This window comes from Nannospalax galili, unplaced genomic scaffold, assembly GCF_000622305.1.
Source record: "Nannospalax galili isolate Female #2095 unplaced genomic scaffold, S.galili_v1.0 scaffold538, whole genome shotgun sequence".
In the NCBI taxonomy this organism is placed as follows: Eukaryota; Metazoa; Chordata; class Mammalia; order Rodentia; family Spalacidae; genus Nannospalax; species Nannospalax galili.
In genome coordinates, this window is record NW_008343842.1 from 4205517 (window position 1) to 4222183 (window position 16667).

Below are 16667 nucleotides of genomic sequence, written 5' to 3' on the forward strand. Positions count from 1 at the left end.
AGAGACTGGAACCTCAGGGCTAGGATACCCCCAGGAGCTACAGGTGAACTTGCTTTGAAAACACCCTAACACCAAAGCTATGAAGCCCGATGTCTCAAAAAATAATAAATAAATAAATAAATAAATAAATAAATAAAAAGAAAATTTAAAATAAAAACTAAAAAAAGAGGAATTGGGAAGATATCTCAGTGGGTAAAGTGCTTGCTGCTTAAGAATAAGAACCTAGCCAGATGTGGTGGCACAGGCCTTTAGTCCCAGCACTGGGGAGGCAGAGGCAGACAACAGATCTCTGTGAGTTCGAGGTCAGCTGGGGCTACAGGAAGACCCTGTCTTTAAAAAAAAATACCAAGGGGGAAAAAAAGGAAGAACGTGAGTTTGGAACCCCCAGCACTCAGGTAAAGGTCAGGCATTGCCACAGGCATCTGAAAGGCAACACCTAGGGGCAGAGATCAGTGGCTCCTGAGGATTGTGGCCAGCCAAGTCTAGAAATTGCTCCGAATTCAGTGAGCGACCCTGTCCCAAAAAAAAAAGGTGACAAGCTATCAAGGAAAACACCCAGCACTGACCTCTGACTTCCACAGGCACACATGAGTAAGCATACACACCCAAAAAAGAAAATGGTAATTTCCACTATATAGACTCTGTAAAGTATAATTTTCCATACATTATTTCAAAACTTGGTTTTTAGTTAATCTTTATATACTATCAGACTCTTGGGTAGGAGGAGGCACAATCTCACGTAGCTAGCCCAGGCTGGCTTACAAACTCACTATGTACTCAGGGCCTCCACCTCCTGAGTGCTCAAACTTTTTAAAAATATTTTAAATTTGTGTGTGTGGATGTAATAGTATTTTACTTGTGTGTATATGCACTGCATGTGTGCCTGTGGAGGCCAGAAAAGGGCACTAGATCCTTTGGAACTGGAATTATAGACAGTTGAGGGCTGCCATGTGGGTGCTAGGAACCAAATCTAGGTCTTATGTGGAACAACAGGTGCTCCTAACGGCTGAACCCCTGGCTCAAACCTTTCACTGCTCTTCTCATCTCTTTTCCTTTGACAGGGTCTTACTCAGCAGTCCTGGAACTCACTATGTAGCCAGGCTGAGCTCAAATCCACAGCAGTCTTCTGCCCCAGCCTTCTAAGTGCTTAGATTACAGGCATGCGCCACCATGCCTGCTTTAAATTTGTATTTATTATTTTTATGTGTATGCATTTTGCATGCATGTGTATAAGTGCACCCATGTCATACAAAGTACATGGTGATCAGAAGAGGATGTAGGATTCCCTGGAACTGGAGTTACAGGCAGTCGTTGGTGGCCATGTGGATGCTAGGAACCAAACCTCGGTCCTCTGCAAGACCAGCCAGTGCTCTTAACCACTGAGCCATCTCTCCAGCCCCATGCCCACTTTAGATAAGAATTCTTTAAGAGATTCTGCAAACAGTAACACATCAGCCACCACCCCCATCAACACCTGTCACCCTCCTCAGTTAACTGTGACAACTGAAACCAACTCTTACTGAGATACAATAATCTAAAGGATCTTTCTTACCCAAGCAGCAGGAGAAAAAAAACTATCTTTTCTTCGTCTTCCTCCCCCAGCTCCCTCAAAGCGTTCTCTTATAACGAGTCAGAACTCCATCTAGCAAGTGTATACCACACACAACTTACTCACTGTGGCTTATGTGGGCGAACTTGGGAATCTATCAACATTGTAATGCTATTTCTACTGGACCACACACTCCACACTTCAAATTTAGAAATGAAACTTATATTTCCATTAAGACAAACTTGAAAACACTGGTATCTCATTACCAATGTTTTCTGTTTTAATTATGGACTAGCAGTTAAGTCATATATAACCAATGCACTACTATAAAAGGCTGAGCATATATATAGAAAAAGATTATTGAAAACAGGCAAATAAAACAACACAGCCAATTCAACAAATGTGTCTGGTACCTGTTTTTCTGACAAGTTGGTATAAACTACATGCCCTTCGCCCTAACTGCTAACATATTAACACTTTAATTCTCCCCTTTACTATTGATACTGAATGATAAATAGAAAATATTCTTTAACATTTGTTACTGTACCAGCAACAAGTGCTTGCTTTCAGCACACAAATAGAAGAGGCCCCTTAATACCTGACTGAATTAGATTTTGTTGTTCATTCACCCGCTGCCTCTCACCAAATCCAAGTTCCAACCATGTGCTCTCAACCCAGGTGGAGCACATCTGGGGAAGCAGAAACAGACTATGAGTTCAAAACCAGCCTGGGCTACATAGCAAGTTGCAGACCAGCCTGGGCTATTTAGGAAGACCCTAACTCAAATAAAAAGAAAATAAGTAATGGAGGGTGGGGGGAGGTACACGGCTTTAATCACAGCACTCAAGAGGCAGAGGCAGGAGGATCTCTGAGATTGAGGCCAGCCTGGTCTACATAGCCAGTTCCAGGCCAGCTAGGGCCACACAGAAACGCTGTCTCAAACAAAAGTCCATTATGCACTCCTACTCCACCCATCTTCCCACACACCTACTTGTGCCACTCCCTGGGTTCTGGGTTTATTTTTTAATTACATTTATTTTGTGTTTATGTGTATGATGTACAACAGATGCACGGGTGGAAGTCACAACAAGCAGCAGGAGGAGGTTCTCACTATCTACCATATGGGTCCTAGGGATTGAACTCAGGTAGACGCTTCCTCACTGACTAGGACTCTGGTCATGGTTCCTGCTGCTGTGGAGGCCATTCTCCATCTGGCAGACAGAAGGGGTTGATTGATGCCATTCTGATTATTCTTCAACCAGACTCTACAAAGTGAGGACAACTACACAACCTCTAATGCGAAACTAAATTCTCTCAAGGTCAATCCAGTGGAGGCAAAGTCTCCACGCAGTGTGCCATGGCATGAGGAGGCGACAAAGAGGCACAACCTCTGCTTCCTTCTCTCCTGGAGACCAAGAAAAAAGCGCTCCTCTCCACTGTGCCCAAATGTGCAGAAATGTAATTTTAAGGGTGGGTAGATGACTCAGTGGTTAAAGCACTTGCCACACAAGTGTAAGGACCAGAGTTCAGATCCCCAGCATCCATATCAATGCCAGGTGGAGTGACGGCCCACCTGTAATTCCAACTTCAGGAGGCAGAGCAGGGGATCCCCAAAACAAGTGGCCAGGCAAGGCTAGCTGTGGTTTAACAAGGCCCTGTCTCTGAGTCATGGGGAAGAGCCATGGAAGGTGAAAATGGGAAAAGTTAAAAAGAAATGAATTCGGGGCCAGGGAAATGGATCAGAGTGTAAAGTCCTTGCCACACAAGCCTGAGTTCAGCCGCCAAAACCCACATAAAAGTGAAAGGAGAGAACCAACTCCACAGAGTTGTCCTCTGACCACACACAGGTCATAGCACACACCACCTCTGCAAGAGCAGAAAAATGATTTAAATGTCAACAGGACGTACACAAACCCTGGAGCGCTACAGACCCACCATGGCTGACACACAAACCCACAAAGCTGTCTATGTTGTTAAAAAACATAATCTCAACCCCAGCGTGGTAAGGTGCATGTATAATCTCAGCCCTAGGGAGGCTGAGGCAGGAAGATTATAAATTCAAGGCTAGCCTGGGCTATATCATGAGACTATGTCTCAAAAAAGCCATGTAAGTAAGCTAGAGAGATGCTCATCAGTTAAGACAGCTTACTGGTTGTTCTAGTTTGTTTCTCCATTGCTGTAACAAAACACTGACTAATACCAACTTAGGGAGGAAAGGGTTTGTCTTACATCTCCTGGATCACAGTTCATCAGGGAGCCCAAGACAGAAACTCAGGGCAGGAACCTGGAGGCAGGACCTGGAGCACAGGCCATGGAGGAACTCTGCTTACTGGCTTGCTCCCTTGGCCCATGCTCAACCTGCTTTCTTATACTACATAGGCCCACCTACCCAGGGTTGGCACCACCTACAATGGACTGGGCCCTCCCACATCACTCAACAATCAAGAACATTCCCCACAGACATGGCCACAGGCCAGTCCAATGGAGGCAATTCCCCAATTGAGGGTCTCTCAACCCAGGTGTGTCAAGTTGACACTAAAAGCTATCCAGCATACTGGTCTTGAAAAGGACCCAGGTTCAGTTCCCAGCACCCATGTTGGATGACTGACAATGTGCTGACCCCGTTTTGGATAAAGTAGCCATCTCAGAAGTTTAGCCATAGTGTATTTCTAGCTCAAGGACTGTTTTCAGAAACCCTGACCCCTTTCCCCCTTACCTCCCAGAAGAATGCTGCCGCGGTCACTTGCTCTCTAGACATATAGAAAACAAAATTATTATGATATGACTAACTGCTGATTCTGGCTTATGTAACGTGCTTGTTTTGCTATGTTAGGGCACCCTGATATGTAGACTGAGATCCCCCTCTACCCTGTTATTCGGGACCACCTTGTCAACACTCCTTTTTCTGGTTTTTAGCTTTAAAAGGTCCCCTTTCCCTTTCCCTCCCCACTGCAGCACTCTAATCCAATGCTGTGACTGCAGTCCAAGCTAGCTTGAATCTTTTATCTCGAACTGAATTGAGTCTGGTGGTCTTTCCTCAGTAGTCCCGGAGTCCATAACATCAACTGCTTGTAACTCCAGTTCCAGGGGATCCAACACTGCTGGCCTCCTCGATAAACTCACATACACATAACATAACAAATAAATCTTTTATTTTTTTTAATGTAGGCTGGCCATGTAGCTCAGTTGTTGGGCGCTTACCCAAGACGCTCAAAGCCCAAGAGTTCAATCCCCAGCATCTGTGGAAAGAAGTCAAGCACAAAACAGCATGTGCTACTTTATGGACGAAGAAACTACAATTTTGAGAAGCTAAAAGACTTGCAAGTTTAATGAGTAGAAATCCACAGCAACCTTTCGTGTTGGGTCCCAGCTCTTTCTGCTACACTCACATGCTGCTCAATTGAGTTTCCAAGACAAGTAATTTTCATTACTGGGAACCATACATTAAACTGCTTTATGTTAAATGTATACTGCAGTACTGATTTGAAAATTGTATTACTTCATTTTTCTCTCTGTTTTGTTGGGGCCTACGCCAGGCCCTTGTACACGATAAGCCACTAAGCACTACACAGCCTCTCAAATTATCTGCTTTTAATAAAATATTTTTTTTGCCAGGCATGGAGGCTCACCCCTGTGAGCTAGCACTCAGAAGGCAAAGGCAGGAGGACTGCAATCAAGGCCAACTTGGACTACTACCATTCACTTTATATATATAACAGTTATACTGACAGAGAGTTCACCTCATACCCAGTCCAATTAAAAAATGCTATGGAGCTGGCCGTGGTGGTGCATGTCTGTAGTCCCAGCACTTGGGAGGCAGAGGCAGGAGGCTCTCTGTGAGTTCAAGGCCAGCCTGGTCTACATAGTAAGCTCCAGGCCAGCTGGGGCTACAGGGAGACCCTGTCTCAAAAAGACCAAAAAGTACTTGGGGCTGAAGAGATGGCTCAGCGGTTAAGAACACTGGCTGTTCTTGCAGAAGACCTGGGTTCGAATCCCAGCACCCACATGGCAACTAACAACTGTCCGTAACTCTAGTCCCAGGGGATCTGACAGCCTCTTCTGACCTCCACGGGCATTGCATGACACGGGTGCACTTACCTACATGCAGGCAATACACGCGTACACATAAAATAAAATAACGAGAAAGAAATGCTATGGAGCCGGGTGTGGTGGCGCATGCCTTTAATCACAGCACTCAGAAGGCAGAAGCAGGAGGATCTCTTTGAGATCAAGTCCAATCTGGTCTACACAGCGAGTTCCAGGCTACAGGGAGACCCTGTGTCAGAAAGAAAAGATTGGAAATAGCCATACCCTCATCATGCCACTGTGATTTATGATTTGAACATTATTCTGGAAAAATCTTACATTCTCAAGATTATATTTGCCTATTATTAAAAATTGTAATACATCAGAATCTAAAAACTGAACAGAGACTAGGAGTGCTGCTCAGTGACAGAACATGTGCTAATCAGAGCAGAGCCAAGGGTCTAACCCTTACCATCACAAGCAAACTACAGGGGGTTGGGGAGGCAGGGAGAGGGAGGGAGGGAAAGAGGAGGGAGGGAGAGGAGGGAAGGCTGAGTGGGGAGGGGAGAGACAGATTTTATAGACAGCAAAACAAAAAGTGTTCATCTGGTTTGTAAAAGATGAGGTTTAAAATTCTGTTTCCTGTGGGTTTTTGAGATGAGTCCCCCACTCTGTCAACCAGACTGGCCCTGAACTTGTAGGCAATCCTCCTTCCTCAGTTTCCTGACTGTTGAGTTTTCATAAGCATGAACCACCAAGCCCAGCTTTTACAAAAAAAAATTTTAGCCAGATCATATCCACCTGAATAGCTGAAACGAAAATGACAGAAAATGACAGGTGTGTCAGGGTCTGGAACAACCAAAGCACTCATACATGTCAATCAGTACAGCCATGCTAGATAGGATCTATGACGGCTAAATACATGCATATCCTATAACCCAAAAGATCCAAAAGTCTATTTCTTATACAGGCTCCCAATATGTATGCTTACATTCATCCACCAAAGGACACATATAGAACATTCTTAACAGCACATTCATAATGGTTCTAACCAGGCAAATACCCACATGTCCACCAACAGCAAAATGAAGCAGCAAACTGAGTTACATTCCCCTAACAGAATAGTGTGCAATAACGGAGTCTGCAACATGCTGCAAAAAGTAATTCTCACAAGCACACTTCTCCACAGTCTCCAGATCAGGGCTTGGGGTGACGGCTCAGATGGCAAAGTGCTTTCCGCACAAGCGTCTAAGAACCTGAGTTCAGCCGGGCGTGGTGGTGCGTGCCTTTAGTCCCAGCACTCAGGAGGCAGAGGTAGGCAGATCTCTGTTTGGCCAGCCTGGTCTACAAAGTGAGTTCCAGGCCAGCTGGGGCTACAGGGAGACCCTGTCTCAAAAAGACAAAAAAAAAAGCAAAAAAAAAAAAAAAACTCGAGTTCAATCCCCAGCACCCACATAAAAATCAGGTGTGGTGATGTAGGCTTGTGATCCCAGCACTGGGAGGCCCAAACAGGAGGCTCCCTGGGGCTCACTGACCAGCCAGCCTAATTCAGAAGCCCCAGCTCCAGGGAAACAATGGTAGACAGCTGCTAAGAAATGACCTCTAGACCTACATTCAGGCACGCGCACGCACACGCATACACACACACACACACACTTTTTTAAAAAAGAAGCCAAACATAAGCTGGGCATAGTAGTGTGCACCTGTGGTCTCAGTACTGGAGACTAAGGCAGGAAGATCACAAGCCAGAGGCCAGCAGAGCTACACAGTGAGCTCAAGACCAACCTGTACTACAGAATGAAACCCAGCCTCACAAAATCAAGGACTAAGAGCTAGGAACTGCAGCTCAGTCGTGGAGTGCTTCCCTGACATGCAAAGCCCTGGGTTCAATCCCCAGCATGGGGGTGGGCACAGAGGAAGACACAGGTAGATAGACATAAGGCAAGGCATAGTGGTTCAAACCTATAGTCCCAGCATGTAGGAGACAGAAGTAATAAGGAGACGTTCTCTCAAAACAAAAAGCTGGGTGAAGGGGTACACACCTTTAATCTCAACACTCTGAAGCTGAAGCAGGAAGGCACCCACACTCAAAGCCAGTTGTACAGCCCAACTACTACTAGGTCCACTGGGGCTACAGAAAAGACTATTTAAAAAGAGATAGGAGGGCTCAGCAGGTTGAGGCTGACATAAGCAGGCCTGATAAGCTGAGTTCAACACCTGGATCCCATAAGCACTGACTCCCAAGAGTTGTCCTGACCTCCATACACATGTGGTGTAGCCATGCTCAACTCACTCGTGCACACACAAAGTAAATAAAATGTTTAAAATAAATATGTATGTCCTACTTTGTCTCTCCATTGCTGTGACAAAACACTCTGACCACTATCAACTTGGGGAGGAAAGGGTTTATTCAGCTTACATCTCCCAGGTCGCAGTTTATCAGGGAGCCCAAAGTAGGAACTCAGGGCAGGAACCTGGAGGCAGGAGCTGGAGCACAGGCCATGGAGGAACGCTGCTTACTGGCTTGCTCCCCTGACCCCTGCTCAGCCTGCTCTCTTATCCAACACAGGCATAACCCACAGTGGGCTGGGCCCTCCCACATCACTCAACAATCAAGAAGATGCCCCTCAGACATGGCCACAGGCCAGTCCAATGGAGGAAATTCCCCAATTGAGGCTCCCTCAACCCAGGTGTGTCAAGTTGACACTAAAGCTATCCAGCACAATTGACCCCTTGTCAACTTGACACACAAACACATCACTATTAAACCATAACCTTTCCAATTCTTGTCCCCAAGACACAATATTAACATTAATATCACAACATGAGGCAGTACAACCTTAAAAATGCCACAGTCCTTAAAAATTCCAAACACTTAAAAGTGCACAGTCTCTTCTAAAAGTCTCTTAACTGTGGGTGGGCTTCTGTAAAATCCAAAACAAGTACTTGTTGGGGAACCCTGCTGTTAAGGTCAGCTCCTTTCTCAGCAGGGGCTTCCTGCCTGACTTACATGGAAAGTGCCTCCAAGCACAGATGCCTGACCTTATTCAGAACATGACCTTTGGCATAGTTACCCGCAATAAAACTGCCCCCAGGTTTTTTTCTATATGATAATTAGGCATTGCCCTATAGCCCGATGATAGGATCCCCCTACCACATGTAAATAAAGATACTATGAGCACCTATCAGCTGAGGCTTTGGCTGCTGCCTCCACACTATATTTTCCCTGACCCCCACTGAATAAATGGAGCTGTATCACTGAACCTGTCTCCCCGGAAGGGCTTTCTTCCGTCACTGCTCACTGGCCATCCTGACCCCGTTCGTCACTTCTGCTGGACTGGTGGCCAACAACCCATGAGAGGAGGGAGAGACCCCACAAGTACTGTCTTATTTCAAAGGGAAGAATCGGGCACACCTAAGCAAAACCAAAGTCCAGCAAAGTAGCTCAAGGCTGGACATCTGGGATTCACTCACGATCTTCTGGCTCCAAAGGGTTCTGGCAGCTCCACTTCTCTGACTCTGCCATCCACAGCACACACAGCTCATCTCACAGACCCAGGCCAGCTCCATTCCACACCTACTGTGGTCCCTGGTGGCCGTCCCACGGTCCTGCCATCTCCAAAAAGCTGGGGTCTCCACTGACACTGAGGCTGCACCTTCACCAACAGCATCTTCTGGCCTCTCAGGGTGTCAAGCCTCAGCTGCTCTCTGTTACACCTTCATGCTTTCAACACCAGAACCATGGAGGAGACTCACACATTACCAAATCCTGCTTCTAGCTTTAGATGGAGGCTCAGGCCCCCTCTGAACCATAAGTTCTGTGTGCTGACCCTGAGGAACTACTTCCCAGAAGATTTCACCACAATGATGCTGGTCTCTTGTAACTTAGAGCTGATTTTTCAACCCCAGCTAACCAGCATCAATTATCCTAGTAAAGCAAAGGTTTTACTTCAGATTCTGGCTTCTTCTTAATCACAGCTGATTCTTCAGCCCCAGACAACCAGAACCCACAGATTCTCAATTCAAAACATCACACAAACAGCCCTGATAGTCTCTGCTTCCCTTTGAAGCTTCACAAGCCAGGCCTCCATTGTTCTTTCAGCATAACTTCTCCAAGCTCCACAGCAACAAACTCTAAGCACTCAATAGTTTTTCCAGCCCAAAGTTCCAAACATTTCTACAAGCCCACAGAGTCTCAATCTAAAAATCTCACAAACAGCCCTGACAGTCTCTGCTTCCCTTTGAAGCTTCACAAGCCAGGCCTCCATTGTCCACAACCCTTTCAACATAACTGCTCCAAGCGCCACAGCAACAAACTCTAAGCACTCAATGGCTTTTCCAGCCCAAAGTTCAGAACGCTTCCACAATCCTCCTAAATATACCAAGGTCAGGTCTGGCACAGCAAGACCCCACTCCTGGTATGAATTTCTGTCGTAGTTTGTCTCTCCATTGCTGTGACAAAACAGTCTGATCAATACCAACTTGGGGAGGAAAAGGTTTATTCACCTTACATCTCCTAGGTTACAGTTCATCAGGGAGCCCAAAGTAGGAACTCAGGACAGGAACTTGGAGGCAGGAGCTGGAGCACAGGCCATGGAGGAACGCTGCTTACTGACTTGCTCCCCTGCCCCTGCTCAGCTTGCTCTCTTATCCAACACAGGCCCACCTGCCCAGGGGTGGCACCACCCACAGTGGGCTGGACCCTCCCATAATGCCCCACAGGCATGGCCACAGGCCAATCCAATGGAGGCAATTCCCCAAGTGAGGCTCCCACAACCCAGGTGTGTCAAGTTGACACTAAAGCTATCCAGCACAATATATTAGTAGGTAGCTGGACATGGTGGTGCATGCTTTGATCACAGCACTCCAGACATAGAGGTAGGCAGATCTCTGAATATGAGACCACCTTGGTCTATATATCAAGTTCCAGAGCTACATAGTGAGACCCTGTCTCAAAGGGAAGAAGAAAAAAAAATTAAAAAAAAAAAAAAAGAAAAAAACACAAAAGCCATGCCTGTACTCCCAGTACATGGGAGACTAGAAGCATAAGATTGCTCTGAGTTTGAGGTCACCAGAGACCCTGTCTCAAAAAAATAAAAATGTCAGGGCTGGGGGCATAGCTTAATGCAGAGCAATTGTCTAGTGTATAAAGCCCTGAATTCTACCCATAGCACAAGAACAAAAAACAAAATAAAAGTTTAAATAAGGGTCAGGGAAATGGCTCAGCTGGTAGAGGCACATGCAGCCATGCCTGATGACCTGAGCTCAATCTCCAGGGCCCACATGGTGGAAAGAGAGAGCCAATTCCTGCAAGACGTCCTCTGACTGCCACACATGTGCACATATACATGCACATGAACACACACACAAAAAATTTTTAATGTTAAAAAGATTTTTTAAAATCCAGGCCTAAAAGCACATACACTATACAATCCATTTATATAAAAGCAGAATAGTGGTTACAGTCTGATGGAGGTACTGATTGGAAGGAGGTAGGTGTGGTAGGAGGCCTTTTTTTGGGGGGGGGTCTTTTTGAGACAGGGTTTCCCTGTAGCCCCAGCTGGCCTGGAACTTGCTATGCACACCAAGCCAGACCACGTCTCCCAGAGATCTGCCTGCTTCTAAGGCCTCCTGAGTGCTGGGATTGAAGGTGTGTGCCACCACACTCAGTGGGGCCTGGAGGGCTGGGAATTCCGCTTCTTCACCAGGTGTGGAAGGCCAATGCTCTGTTCGGTCTGGAATGCGCCTCAAAGGCGGCAGAATGGATAGTAAGCAAAGCTCTGGGATGTAGCCTGCATCTGACCCTCATTCCATCACTCATGATTTGTGGCTCTGGGAAGGTTATTTAACCTTTCTGTTCCTCAATTCACCTTAATACCTACCTCATAGTTATAGGATTAGATCATTGTAAGACTTTTAAGATGCCTATTAGTACATATGGCTAGTACTACAGATTTGCTAAGTAAATAAAAGTAGTTTATTCTGAAGCAAAATAAGAAAATGAGACCAGGAAACAGAAACATGATGACTGCTACTACACAGCGTACAAATAATTAGGAGAGAAATGATGGTGTTGATAACTAGTCCAGTGTAAAGCACATGACCCAAAAGCTGAGACCGGTTCTACAAACTTCTACCTAGACACCTTCAACAAAGTCAGCCTCTGTGAGCCTGCAGCCCCTCACTGTCCACAGAGTAAGGTGGGTGCTGGCTTCCATGGTCTAGCTCTAAGCACTTTCCCACCCTCTGGCGCTCAAGAGCTCTATGAGGCACTGATCAGGAACTGGGGCAGCTGAGTTCACCATCAGGCTCCCTGTTCTCCAAAAGGAATTCTGAAACTTCCTCTGCCTCTGAATCTCACCCAGCACTGACATTTTCAGACCACCTACCATGTCTACCAGCAGTATCTGTCACTCAGCTTCCCATTTTCTGCAGTCATTTAGAGTAAATAAGATACCTGATGAGTTCCTATAAGAGCTAGCTAGCTTTCTGTCCACACTCTGATAATATACCTAACTTCTCTGGCTATGTTTTAAATTACTTCTTATTAAACACCGACTTACATGTCAGACACTGTAATAAAATACTTTATTCCTAATCCTCAAAAAAGAATTTTAATGGGTAGTTATTACTCTTCCTTATTCTTAAACACACACACACACACACACACACACACACACACACACGCGCACACACACGCACACACACAAACCCACAAGCTCAGCTCGGAAGACCACCGTGACCCCAAGTGGCAGAGATGGAAGGTAATCTGGTTTGTCTGGCTCCAAATCCCATGTTCTTTCTGCTAGCCAGAGTCCCGATTTCCTTTACATCCAATCACATAACCTCTTATATAAATAAAGGTCATGAGCTGAGGTGATCTGAAGCAAGCAAGCAGAAGGGCCAGGCACACTCCTATAATCCCAGTACTCAAGAAATCAGAGGAGGGCTACACAGTGAGTACCAGGGCAGCCAGGGTTACACAAAACACCATGTCCTAAGAAATTTTTTTTTTTAGCATCTCTTTATTTTTGAGACAGGGTCTCATTATTTAGCTAGGTTGACCTCAAATTCATGATCTCCTTGCCTCAAGCTCCCAGGTGCTTGGATTACAGGTATATACTAGCACACTCGGATAATTCTGTTTTCTAAATTAATAATTACTTCACGTTTCCAATTAATGCTCTTTTCCTGGTCTATTTAAATGAACAATGAACAGTGCATTAAAGCTATGTATAGTGAACACTGGTCATTCAAACCATGGGTTAAATCTTTAAAGACATTTCCCAGTGCCCAAATCAACACCTGGCAAAGAGAAGGGAGGTAAGAGAACGGGTCTTGAATACCTCACCCCACAAATCTTACTCACCAAAATGTACTTGCTATTAGAATCACTAGGCTAGCCTCTTTCTACACTAAGTCTCCTGGAGGTCAAATGCCACTGTCAGCATCAAGTAATTACCAGAAATCTGCCACAGTCCGCAGAGCCCTGTACTCCTCCTTGCTCTCCCCGTCCGGTCAGGTTTCCTGTGCCACAGAGCCACAGTTCCTCCCTGGGCAGGCTCTCCTGTGTGTGTGGTGAAAATGGTATTCACAGACATCACACATGATTAGGTAGCTTTTCCAAAACAAAGGCCCCAGGAATTTGGCCTTTCCAACTACACCCACACACTATGACTTCTTCCTGGAGCCCTGAAGCTGCAGATTTAACATAACCTCCTCCTCCTCAGTCCCAGCCTGGCACCTACAAGGTCAGAAGTGACCCTCAGTGTCAGGCACACTACTCCTACCTCATTAAAAGCAGGGTTTTGTTCTCCCTGACTCACAGAAGGTGTCAGCACAAACATGGTCAGTCTGAAGCCAGCCTAGGCTCACATGAGAACACATAAATAAAAGTAAATCTTAAAAATGTCAGCCTGGGGGCTGGAGAGATGGCACCCAGGAGGCTAGGGAAGGAGGCTAGGGCAGGAACACCATGAGTTCCAGGATAGCCTGGGCTACAAAGTGAGAGCCTGTGTCCAAAAAAAAAAAAGAACAGGCCAGCAAGATGGTTCAGCAGGTAAAAGCACAAGCCAGATGACCTGAGTTAGAGCCCCAGAACATACATGAAAGTGGAAGGGGGGAACTGACTCCCAAAAGTTGTCTTCTGACCGTCACACCTGCGCGCGCGCGCGCGCACACGCACACATACACACACCCCGAGTGTCAACAACAAACATTTAAAAAACTGTCAGTATATATGCATTTTTCTACAGTTGTCTAATATATATAGTATTATCATACAAATTATGACCCAAAAACCCAAAAATATCTCATGTTCTACTGAGCACTTCAAATGTGTGAAGTTCTGTGTCTTTACATAGAACAACTCATGTAGTTCCCTAACTTTTTTTTTTTTTAGTCTCACCATGTAGTTCAAGTTAGCTTGGAATGCTATGTAGTCCAGGCTGGCCTCGAACTCCCAATTCTCCTGTCTCAGCCTCCAAAATTCTAGGATTACAGGTATGTGTCACTACAAGCAATCTTTGAAGTAGATACTAGTATGGCCTCAATTTAGAGATAACGAAAGCAAATCAGAAAGCACCCAGACTCGGATGACTGCTTGAGCCCAGTTTATAGTATGGTGGTTAACAAAAGACAAACTGGGGCTGGAGAGATGGCTCAGCAGTTAAGAACACTGGTTTTTCTTGTAGAAGACCTGGGTTCGAATCCCAGCACCCACATGGCAGCTAACAACTGTCCGTAACTCCAGTCCCAGGGGATCCAACAGCCTCTTCTGACTCCACAGGCATTGCACGACACGGGTGCATTTACCTACATGCAGGTAATACATACACACACATAAAATAAAAATAAAAATACAAACCTGAATCTAAGTGAAAACCTAAGTCTAAAATCAAAGGCACAACACACAAGCTAAGGTAGGCCAGGAAAAGGGGGCTAACCATGTGTGCTGGTTAAGTTTTGTCAACTTGACACAAACTAGGGACTCCTGCGAAGAGGGAACCACAGTTGAGGAACTTCCGGGATAGGACTGGCCTGTGGTCTTGTCAGTGAGGCATTTTCTTAATTGGTAATTGATGTAGGAGGGCCCAGCCCACTATGGAAGGTGCCATTCCTGGGCAGGTGGGCTCTGGCTATTTTAGAAAAGTAGCTAAGAAAGTCAGTATGCAGCATTCCTCAGTGGTCTCTACTTCAGTTTCTGTCCGACTTCTCGCAAAAGGCAGACTGTGCCTTGGAAGTGTAAGTATAAAACCTTTACCTTCCCAAGTTAATTTCGGTCAGTGTTTTATTACAGCAACAGAAAGAAAACTTGGAACAGTGTCTCATACTCCATTTGCAAAATACAATAGAAGACTTGGAAAGATACCTGGGTAACAAGCCCTGGTGTTCCATGTTGACTGGCACACCCACATCCACTTCCTAAAAACCACCAGCCACTTGGGGCTCGAGAGATGGCTCAGCAGTTAAGAGTACTGATTGCTCTTGCAGAGGTCCAGATTCAATTCCCAGCATCCACAGGATGGCTAACAACCAACCCTAACTCCAGTTCCAGGGGATCCAAGGGCTCTTCTGACCTCCTCGGGCATGGCACAACACGGGTGAACCTACCTACATGCAAGCAACACACTCATACACATTAATAAAACAAAATAAATAAAATAAAAAGCCACTAGCTACTGTGCGGCCACACTCTGGGTCACTAGAGTTACTGAGGCTGCCTAAGTCAATAACCATCACTAACCCCAACTGGAATAACGAATGAAAAAGCTAGCTCCCAATTCTCGTGGGTCACCAGTTCGAACAACTTGCACCATCATGGCAGAGAGGCCAGGAGTCATTCGGGTCTAACTGAACACTGTCGTCCGAGCCAACCCCCTCATGCTCAAAATACTGAGTGACAGAATGGCTTAAAAAAGGTTGACAGCCAGATGTGGTGGCGCACACCTTTAATCCCAGCACTTGGGAGGCAGAGGCAGGCGGATCTCTGTGAGTTCGAGGCCAGCCTGGTCCACATAATACCAGGACAGCTGAGGCTGCAGGAAGACCCTGTCTCAAAACGACCAAAAAATAAATTACTTAATTAAAATAAAATAAAAATAAAAAAGAAAGTTGAGCCGGGCGTAGTGGCGCATGCCTTTAATCTCAGCACTCGGGAGGCAGAGGCAGGCGGATCTCTGTGGGGTTAAGGGCAGCCCGGGCAAAAAACGAGGTTCCGGGCAGCCGGGGGCACAGGGGGACCCCGGCTCCAAAAAAACCAAAAAAAAAAAAAAAAAAAAAAAAAAAAGGTTGTAGGGCCGAAGTGAACACTGGCTGTCAAAAAACCCTCCACTGCAACTTAAAGGGAAGGTTGCTGAAACTTTATCCCCAACTCTCCTGACCTTTCTCCAGTTCGTCTGTGTAATGAGAATAAAAGGAGAGAGGGAAAGAGGGAGAGGGAGAGGGAAAGAGGGAGAAAGAGAACCGGCCCGGGTGCAGGGCTTGCATCTTTTCAAGGGTGATGCAACAGGGTCAGGCAGAGAAGGAGCAGCTGGGATGCGTGTTATGCAGCCGGGATGGGGGGGCCGAGAACCGGCTCGGTGCAGCCGCTGGTGCGAGCCAAGAGGTGGGAAGAGGCCTCGAGGGATGGGCGGCGGATGCACCGCGGGAGGCTGGGGCGTGCGGCCGGGGAAGAACCCGGCGGTGACAATGACCGCGGCGGGCGCGAGCCGAAAGCAGACACAGCGCGGCGAGAGGGAGGTCGGAAGGGCCGTGGGGCCCGCGCGCTCACCGGGACAGGTGTTTCAGGATCTGCTTCTTGATGATCCCGGCCATGCCGGAGTCGGGGCCCTCGGGGAAGGCCCGCGCGCTGCGGCCTTCGCGCTCGTGAAGAGGTACGCCTCACCTCGCAGCGACGCTGGCACCGGCCACCACCGCCACAGCAGCCATGGCGCTCTATCACCCTACGACGGCGCACGAAACTCCGCCGCGATCCCACCCACCCGCGCGGCACCGCACTTGGCGGAGAAACACTGCGACCGCGCGGCGCCCTCCCAGCTCCGGGCCGCAGAAGCTCGCGGCGGGGGCGGGGCGAGGGCGGGGGCGGGGCCTT

The 16667-nt window shown here is 46.8% G+C and overlaps 1 protein-coding gene across 2 annotated transcripts in view; it reads right to left on the reverse strand.

Annotated features, from left to right (window-relative positions):
• The window catches only part of Uhrf1bp1 (UHRF1 binding protein 1), a 74422-nt gene extending 57796 nt beyond the window's left edge, over positions 1-16626 (reverse strand). Inside the window, exon 1 of one of the 2 annotated variants that reach the window (XM_008840120.3) lies at positions 16347-16626. In XM_008840120.3, the coding sequence (XP_008838342.1) occupies positions 16347-16390 (44 nt within the window). In that variant the 5' untranslated portion in view covers positions 16391-16626. Of the gene's footprint in view, positions 1-4265; positions 4448-16346 lie in introns of those variants that run through there. The other variant, XM_029566977.1, reaches the window with a different exon arrangement.
• Between the last annotated feature and the right edge of the window lie 41 nt (positions 16627-16667).